The 10,000-nt window shown below is 46.9% G+C and overlaps 1 protein-coding gene and 1 long non-coding RNA gene across 2 annotated transcripts in view; one reads left to right on the top strand and one right to left on the bottom strand.

Moving 5' to 3' along the window:
* Nucleotides 1–1,335: 1,335 nt before the first annotated feature.
* On the bottom strand, nucleotides 1,336–2,982 carry LOC135828581 (uncharacterized). Its single transcript, XR_010555712.1, has 2 exons — nucleotides 2,719–2,982; nucleotides 1,336–2,406 (listed from the first exon to the last, which is right to left on the bottom strand). It is a non-coding gene; the product is annotated as an uncharacterized LOC135828581 (long non-coding RNA).
* Nucleotides 2,983–8,529: 5,547 nt separating this feature from the next.
* LOC135828164 (uncharacterized) overlaps nucleotides 8,530–10,000 on the top strand; it is a 12,980-nt gene continuing 11,509 nt past the window's right edge. Inside the window, exon 1 of the mRNA XM_065340612.1 lies at nucleotides 8,530–8,979. Within this exon, the coding sequence (XP_065196684.1) occupies nucleotides 8,800–8,979 (180 nt within the window). The 5' untranslated portion in view covers nucleotides 8,530–8,799. The remainder of the gene's footprint in view (nucleotides 8,980–10,000) is intronic.

Here is a 10,000-nt window from a genome sequence, read left to right as displayed (position 1 = left end):
TCCAAGACGTGATAGAGTTTATTATCAGGTCGTTGAGTTTCAGTATCACATCAGTCAGTATTGTGCTAACTGTTGCACCTTCTGACGCCATTTCGCCGTCAGCTGTCAAGTCAAGTCGGCGGATTTGCGCGAGCCCCAGTGTGGTGAGCAACTGAGCATCCTCTTTACTAACAATCGTCGCTGAAGTCGCAACACTAGACTGGATTATATTGTCGTACTGTTGTCACAGTGCTGTTCCCAGCGTAGGCTTGCGACTAGCTGGTTTGGAGGTGACAGCGTTGTGAACGACCGAGGGTCCTCGACGTCTCTTCTCACCGTCCAGGAGCGACACTGACTCACGCTGCTATCTGGTGTTCACGAGGTGTTTGTCGCGCTGGAAACGGAGCGTCTCTGTAAGTGTGTATCCCTGGTGATGTTTGCGCCTGGAGAGCACTATATTAATGATGCTCTTCAGGCACAATCTTCCTCAGCCTACTCAAGCTCAACTGATGAGGGGTGAATTCCCCGAAACACTGTATATTCAGTCCGTGCGCCAAGTTCAAAAAAGTCGTCTAAAAGTTGCACTTTTATTTGCAACCGCGGGAAATTTGAAGATGAATTTAGTGACATACCGAATTCTTCTCAATTTTCGACAATTGGTTACCTTGAGAATACAGGCTTATCCTCCTATATCGATTGCTTTTGCGCCGTTATCGTGTTAGAAGGGTGAGTGATGAGCACATTTTTCGAAAGTGCATCACGATATTCGACATCTCACGTCGTTGCGGTGCCTTTTTGTTTCTCTTCTCAATTTCCCATTTCGTAGAAACGTCGCAGGAGATTGTGGGCCGTCTTATTTTGCAAGGCTCTATCTCTGATAAAACTACGCGAATGGGCGGACAGATGGTGTTGCTATAGGCCAGGAAGAAACCACCAGTGTCCGCACTGTGACCAAGTCGAAATGGGCCGCCAAAGCCAGGGCTCGAAATTGCATCCTGACAGGCAATGCGGACCATGTGTAGCCTGCCAAGATGTTCCCCTTGATGGCAGATATGCCCACCCCGAGACCACGCAATGCTGGGAATATGCACATCATCCTACAATACCACGAAATGCATGCATCTGCAAGAAATGCATGAAAAGGCTCATGAATCATTCAGCAGAGCCAATGCCTGTCACTGACAACGTGCAGCCTACAGAAGCAATGCCTGCACAGCATGTTGCAGCAGCAGCAGCAGCAGCAGCACCACCACCACCAACACCTGTACCCGTACTCGCAACAACACCAGACTGCTCAGTAGATTATTTTTTTATTATTATTATAATTATATATTTGAGGATTTCCCAAAGACGTAGTCTAAATTGAAGGGAGTTCCATTATAATGGGAGGCTGTAGGGTTGAGATAGCAGACAGTGGAGGGCTAATGATTCGTAATGAACAGCCTAGCAAGAGAAATACAATTATGCTGAATGTTCCAGAATGGTCCTTTACTCAATGATACCTATAGCCTCGGGATATGCCTTGAAATACGAAATGTACCGAAACAGAAACACAAAAATTAATAAGAATAAGCGCAACGCTCAAAGAAGGAGGACAGAGGCATGTCAGTGAGGAGTGGCATTGTGTTTGGTGTCAGAGAAGTGCGTGCAAATGTGACTGTGAAACAGGGACTGCGAGGCTGTGGCTCTCAGGTCTGCGGGCAAGGCATTCCAGACAGTAGCGGTGCGGAAGAGATGGTTGTGACTTGCCACGGCATGTCACAGTTTCATTACAAACAGGAGAGCAGTAGACTTTCATTACAAGCAGTTTAAACGATCAGCCAGCGGGTCTCTGCAACCGGCATAACATGCAGATACATGACAGCAACAGGCCCACATGCACCATGTGGAGCGCACAAATAAGGGGTGGTAATTAAGCGTAAATGTCCAAACGTCGCAGCTGTTCAACGTCAGCTGCACGCTGAGCGTGGTCTTACGGCCACCGCGGATAGTGCTTTTTTGCCTAGCCATATAAAGGCCAACTGGATATGGTGGACAGTCAGACTACTGACTTCAAGCTGGAGAGCCTGATGCAGAGTATAACAGACGAAATGCACCAGTGCACCTCACCCGAGGAGTCCGCATTGCTGGCAACAGCAAGATTCGTCTGTCTTGCATTCCTCGAGAACCGTTCTCTTCTTCTCGCAACGGCTGCTGATTTCTTCACCTCTTCTTTACCATCCATCAACTGCAACAACCGGTGGCTACTGTCCAGCCTTTTTGAAGCTTGGCGCTCATCTTAGCCATGGGTCATATGGTACCAGTAAGAAACGAGGTACGCTCCTGTACCGTACATGGTGTGACACAGTTCTGTGCTTATACCATTCCCTCGCCGTTGCACGATCCGAGACCCTGAAACACAGAGCACAAAATGAAACCCAGCACACACTGCACACAAGCCAACCCAGTGGCCCATCATCCTTCGTGTCAGAGCTGTCGGCTGCAATGCACTCACAAACCAAAAGTCAAGCACAAGAATTCAAACACAAAGAGCATAACGTTCTAACTTCACTGTCGGAAATGAAGCTGGACGCAGTGGTGGATAGTGTGGACAGTGAGTTGTGGGAAAACATTTGGCTGATGATGTACGGCCAATCAAAGTCAGAAGGAAGTCAAGCATCCAACCACCGTGCAAAGAGGATCAGGTGCTTGTTTGTGCTATCATGCATGATGCATGCAAGCACACCAGCATGCACTTACCCTTTCCAGCTTGTTCTTTCGGACTTTGTGGCCGTGGATGCACATAGCAATTCCAGCGAGCTCATGCGAGTACTAGCTTGAGTCGGCGCAACAGCAGGTGTCGACTCCTACAAGCGATATCAAAAGGCCATCATTGATAAGAAATCAGAGCTCGGAATGAACAGTGAGATACCTCACGCAAAGTTCTCCATTGCAACAGTGGATAATATCGACAAAAACGAGCCAGGCAAGCGAATGTACTGCGGAGACCAATCAAGAGGCTTTCATGGTACGTCTATTCAGAGCATCACACCAAAGCCCATCACGGCATCATTAGCAATATTGTCGCGTGCAACAACATACATGTAGACCGAGTGCCATATCAAGGATTCCACTGTGCATCACAGCCTGCCAACACGAGTGAACCACAGGGTATGCGAAGCAGGTCCCGTGCAAGAACAATGATTGAAGGCCAGAAGCCACAAGTCGACCATTACTGGCATTAGAGCACGCAGAGAAACTACACCCCAGTTACAGCTGGATGATGCCGTTCAGCCTCATTGGCCCACTGCCCTGGACCTACAGTAGTGACTACTAGTGTAGTGCTGTTGATGAGGAGCGCACAAGACATCTACAGAAAGCACAGAGAATCCAGAAAATACGGCAAAAACCTGTGACACAACTATCACACATGATCAAGATAAGGCTGCAAGTACAGAATGTTCAGTATGCAACACCCAACCAGCGCCAGATGTGCGCGCGTGCGTGTGTGTGGTGTGTGTGTGTGTGTGTGTGCGCGCGCGCGTGTGTGTGAGTGTGAGTGTGCATATGTGTGTGTGTGAGTGTGCATATGTGTGTGATGCTGAATTCGAAGACACATGCTCTCACAATGCATTCGCATATGCTTCGGACGCTGAGTCTCCAGCTCTTGCTTTTCTTTCAGGCCCTGCACTTCTGTGCAGTTGTGCTAAACTACATAACAAGTTTCTTTGACTATGTACTCCATCTATAATTATGTAATGAACGTCCTACCATGGTACATACAAAAGAAACTGTTCAACAGACTACCTTCAGCCAGAACTTTAGCAAACTAGATTAGCAGCCAGGAATACTGCTGGATTTTGATTAAAATCTGGACCCCAACCACACGACTTACATAGAAATTCCGTTTAGATGTCGAAGGCACAACAGCAAGGGGACTAGTTTGCAATGTCGAGATGCCCAAGGAAAATAAGCAGCCAAAACGTACTTGTTCAAGCACAATTACTTTAGTGCAAAATTCCACACAATTCGACATACCTCCACGAAATTGTGGGCCGCTCCATTTTGCATAGCCTGATTGGGATGTGCTTTGGGAATCCAAACCCAAATATATCTACCTTTCGCTTAGAGCATAAGCCGAGAGTGTCCGATTATGCTATCCACTCCAGGACGACAAGCAAGTTGATGGTACGATTACGACGAAAAAATATGTAGTGCAAACACAAGTCTTCATGGTCTACAGTTGGGCGCAACGAACCTCAGCTAAAGTGCCATAGGTGCCAAAGGGACATACCTCAGCAGCAAACCAAGTTATGAACAAGGATTCCTCCAGCACACGCCAGTTCAGGTCCAAATAAGGTTGCAAAATACCAACAAAACAATTGTGTCGTCGTCATCTTTTTGCACCTCGATATTTCCCGCGGTTGCAAATAAAAAAACAGGCTACTCAAGGGCTTGGCGCACGGACTGTTTTGAGCAGGGAGTGGTGCTGTCTTGCAGATTTGCTGAATCGTAAGTTCGATGGACTTCTCGTGTGCTCTGGATTGCAGTCGTGAGTCAGTCAAGGTTCAACGGAATAGCGCGAGCTCCAGTGTGGGAGGAAACTCTTTCCTAATACTATTAATAGATTACTGAAGTACAGTACTGAAGTACTATACTAGTCTAGAGTATAATTATTATAGCAAGGAATGAGGACCAAGGAGCTAGAAGTTACGCTATAATTTCCAATAACACAACCAGTTGCTTTACAATCGGCTCATGCAATAACAGTCAACGACACTGACCAACTGTACAGACCAACTGTACTGACCAACTGTACTGAAGTTAAGGCCAATTCCTACTTTTGCTTTTCACTCAATGCCCCGGGGCGTCGTGCCTGGTACATGAGTGTAATCCAGTCTGTTCTCTGCTATGCCTCAAACTGTTTCTTTCCCGCTCTATCTCAACTGCCGCTACATTGACTGATACGCATTGCCAAGCCTGGCATACGAGCCATCTTCCAACTTCCCGGAAAGACCCCCACTGTTCCCCTATTTGTCAGACTTCCAATGTCTCAGCTCCACCAGTTGTATGTTCAACGTCTGCTTCTCTTCGTCTCCCGCTGCTTTCATGGCAGAGCCAGCTTACTGTTCACATCCTACTACTCCCTCATTGCCACGGACGTGGACAGAAGATGTGTCACACGTGGTCAGGTCAGCCAGCTGCTCAGAGTGCCGTTCCTACCTGGCCCCTCAGGCCGTAGCTCTTTCGTCTTTGTTGGCAGTACCACATGGAACTCCCCTCTCCTTGCTGATATGCGCGCTTGCGACGTACGCCACACGTTTCAAGCGATGCTGTCTGGCTATGACCTTATCTCTCTCCTCAACTAGTTCTCCGATGTTGTGCTTACTAAGTCTTCTTCACAGATTCTGCCTGAACAGATTTTCGTGTCCTCTCAGGATCCTAGTCCAAATCCTGCCTTGCCCATGCATGACTCTCAACAAGCATATTTTGATATCATAATTCTCTCATCATGCAACTATTCTTCTTCACTTGTGAGAACAAGACCTGGTCTAGTGAGAAGGCATTCTACTGCCTGTAATTCTGGTGAAGTAAAATAAAGTAACAACAACAACTACTACTACTACAAGAATACCCATTTCAGTGTCGATACAGCTTTTATGGCTGAGGTTGTTGCAATTTGTTGGCTCTGGGGTCGTCTCCCAGTACTCAGTTTCCCGAGGCTGGTTGGTAAAGTAACTCCAATTTCACTTCAAGGTACCAGTGCATCTATCAGATCAACACAAAATGTCTTCTTCTATCAAAGCAGCGTGCTGTCTACTGGCTACCCCAGCAAAGGCATGCAGTACCGTACTGTGTAGGGTTGGTTGGTTTATTTTAATTCGCACAATAAACGGGATCTAGGCCCAATGATATAAAGGCGAATGGATAAGCCGTATTTAGAAAAGAGAGGACAGGACTTAGAAAATTACGAAAGAAGAAGTATCTGACAGAGGAGTCAAGCGAGTATCAGGGGTGACAGGTTGGTCGAGGAGAGCTAGGGGGAGGGTTAGTCTGAGCAACAATATGGTAGGCAACTTATGCTAAACGTTTAGGGTGTCCACATTACTTTCTTGGCCTTCCAATTCCGATGTGCTCCGTGTGTTGTAGACGACCAGATGTGCATTGGCCTGATTAGGGATAAACCCACATGGCTTCGCCAGTTGTGTGGATCAGGTGATTACATGGCATTGTACATGTAACTGGCGATAACTAAAAGTGTGGAAAGTTATGTTACTGTCGTACATGCGCTTACATATGATATTATGAAATAATCCAAAACTGGTAAACCAGTATTAGATAAACCTTGTTGTAGTTCACGCAATTTTTAGATTGACAGCATGAAACAAGGAGGAGCTTACTTGCAGTTTGTCTCCTGCAACCATGTTTCAACATTGTTCGTGCTTACGTTTGGTGATTTTGTTGCAGCGTGACCGCCAACTGCCATCTTCTCAGAGTTGTGTTGGGTTTCAGTTTCCGTTATGGCAACAAAGAATTGGATGGAGTTTTTTCTTTCTTCAGATTCTTGACGTTTTGTTCATTTTTTTGGTATCGAGATTTTCTGTCATAATATTGTGTAAGCACATTTGCTTTGCCCGTCCAAGAGGCTTGTTTTTACATGTGTTGATCTTTACGTTTAAAAAACTGAGTTTACCTACTGTTGGCTGGCTAGACGTAAAGATCAACAGACTCAGTGCTGCTCAATGATAATGAAATCCGATCAACAGACTCAGTGCTGCTCAATGATAATGAAATCCGATCTCGGATCAGGGAGTGAATGCCACGCCAGGCGGGCGCTATATCTGCGACTGACAGACTGTCGACTATACATGTACATGTAGATAATCATCGCGGCCGGGGGAAGAACACATGCAGCTCGGCAAACCAGAGGAGCATGAGATGCAGGGGTTGAGCGGTCTTCCGCGCCTCTGCTGTTCTTGGCGCCTCACTCGTTCTTGTGTCACGCTGCACTTAGATGGATTCAGCGCTGACTTCACGAGGGCATCTTTGAGGTTGAGAGTGTGAGTGTGTTCAGACACAACATTGACCGGGAACCCTGAGCGCTCGACTAAATACTTCGCCTTCCGCTGAATGTCTTCTGAGCGAAATGGTAGCTTCAGTATAGCCGCATCTTTTTTCATGTATGACTCGCGTCGTTGGGCGGTGTGGCAACTTTTCTGAGCAATCTCTTCGATGATTGCCTCGGGATAGTTGTTGCTTCTCAGCAATGTCTTCGTCATACCGAGACTCTCACAGGCTTGTGCCGGTGAGGACGAATTCTTTCGAGCTCTGGCGAAGTGCTGCTTACCAAGTAATACCAACCGCGTACGTGACGGAGCGAGGCACTTGGGAATTAAAGTCCGCGTTGACGCCACTGGCACTAGGCCTAGGGGCCCTCTACACTGTGTATACTACAGGCGGGGTGTAATGCCTAATGGTGCCGTCAGGGGTAACCTCAAAGCGAACGTCAAGAATTCAGCTGAGTGATAATTTATTGCCACCACGGCACCAGGGAGTCGTAACCTGCATGGCTGCCACCAACTGGAGTCTAAAACGGACTCTGTATGCAGAAACCCACTATACTCTAGAATGACTGGGTTTGAGTACATGTACAGTTTCCGTATGCAGCTAGCGGAAGATCGCCATATCTAACAAACGGACAACTGACTAACAGACTTCCTGATACTTTTATCGTCTTCAGCAGCCACAACTTATTCAGACACAGCTATTTGTGAGCTCCTAGTCCTACTGGCGTACTATAGTCTACTGGTTACGAGTTCGTAAAAAAAATACCTCCTCGGACTGTAGAGAAGTGTAGACTAACTCGGTGCGCGGACGTCTGTAGTGTTAGTACATAGAAAATTATTGTAGTGCAATATACCGTATTTCCACAAATAGTAGGCCGGTCTACTATTTTTTCAACCTCGTCCTAACCCGGCCTTATAATCGATGACGGTCTTGTATTCGAGGACGGTCTTTTATTCTTTCAACCCAGTTTGACCCCGGTCTTCTATTTCTCGCCACACAGTTTTTACCCCCCCCCGTTCTTCCATTTTCTTCTACACAGTTTGAGCACGGTCTTCTATTTTTTCCCACAGTTTGAGCACGGTCTTCTATTTTTAACACAAGAACAAAGACTCATTTAGTAGGCCCGGTCTTCTAATCAGAGACGGTCTTTTATTTTTTCAATCGCCCCCTGCCCCGGCCTTGTATGCGAGGAAGGCGTTGTATACGAGGACGGCCTTTTATTTGCGGAAATACGGTACATATAATTATGTACATGTAAAATAAATATTCAAGTGGCCATGCAGGCCAGGCACGCGCGCAACGTTTGCGCTGCATGTAAAAAAAAGCGATAAAGACCGAAAAACATCTAAAATTAATAATTATTTTTTCTTGTTCTAAACATTAAATTTATTTTTTATAATTTTTTATTTTGGGTGCACCGGTGATTGTTTGACGGGACATCGACATGATGAATCGATGATGTCTGAAGACAGCACTTGTATTGTACTATTTGTAGTTCATTGAACGAGGAATCATTCACACAAAATCAGAATACGTGCACATTGCGAATTTGCCTTCTATTTCATTTGAGTCTCCTGGATTGAAACACGGTTAGCCGTAACAAGTCCACCTGCGGCACTACACTTCAAGCTCGCTCCTTGATGGGAGCACTGACACTGCGACACGAGCCGCGCAGGAGTCCGGAGCGCTGTCACCGTCTTTAGCTTATTTTCATATTGAATAGCTTGCTGCTTCTTGCACTTGCAGAATTAGCGAGCGAGCTAGCGTGTGGTAATGGCGGACGTGGACGATGCCGGTGCGCATAGTCACATGGGGGTCACAGACACAGCGGCGCGGAAACGTGGTATCGGGCACACCAGTAAAGTACAAGAGGAATGGAATGATCTGCTGTTGAGTAGAGCCAAGCTGAAACAGTCCAGCAATACGTCGGCGCTGCTCTCGGGATTTGCAATGGTTGGTATTCGTGTCGTGTGTTCGTATGTGTGCGTGTGTGTGTGTGTGTGTGTGTGTGTGTGTGTGTGTGTGTGTGTGTGTGTGTGTGTGTGCGCGTGTGTGCGCGTGCCCGCGTCTGTGTGTATGTGTGTGCTTGCGCGTGCCTGTGTGTGTGTGTGTGTGTGTGCGTGTGTGTGTGTGTGTGTGTGTGTGCGTGTGTGTGGGAGGGGGGGGGGGGGTCTCCTTGTGTACTCGATCAATTTACCCCACTGCTCATGTTTATGCAATAATTAAAAATATCAATATCGAAAAGGAACGCGGGTGAATGAATACGCCTTGCACCATGTATTGTTGACATTCACATGCCACAGCAGTATACTGGCGACAGGTGGTAGCGACAGGCTGCCGATTCGTGAACACACACACAACACAGAATACTCACATGCGCGCACGCGCGCACACACACACACACGCACAAACCCGCACGCTATCGCGCAGTGGAGTCACAGCATATAGAATGGTGCACTATGCTTTGTTCGTTATTCGGCGCTACCTTCTGCGGCACCATGCAGTACTGGAAGTACAGTCAACTTCGCTTATAACGACACTCGGCGGGGCATCAGAAAAGTGTCCTTATTCGCGAAGTGTCGTTATACCCGAAGTCTCATTATATGTGTCACAGTTGGATGGGACTTTGCTCTGGGCATGAAAATTATGTCGTTATTCGCGAATTGTCGTTATATCTGCAGTTGTTATTAGCGAAGTTGACTGTAGTCTGCAGTATTCCACACACAATAGACTGGTTTCACATCCACTTCAAGTAACACATGACTATACAGGGCAGCCATGTTGGTTCCAACTCCACTCAACCCCTGCATCTATGGGTCACGTGATGTCGGCCATGTTGGTTCCAACTCGGGTCAATCGATGGGAAACATGATGTCGGCCATGTTTGTTCCACTGTACACGTGATATGATCACTTTCTGCACCAATAATTTAGTCACATGAGAAACTGAGGTGAATGCCACTCAGGACTGACTG

This window comes from Sycon ciliatum, chromosome 12, assembly GCF_964019385.1.
Source record: "Sycon ciliatum chromosome 12, ocSycCili1.1, whole genome shotgun sequence".
Taxonomy (NCBI): Eukaryota; Metazoa; Porifera; class Calcarea; order Leucosolenida; family Sycettidae; genus Sycon; species Sycon ciliatum.
Note: the sequence above shows the minus strand (reverse complement) of the source record. Positions and strands in the feature narration are given on the sequence as shown.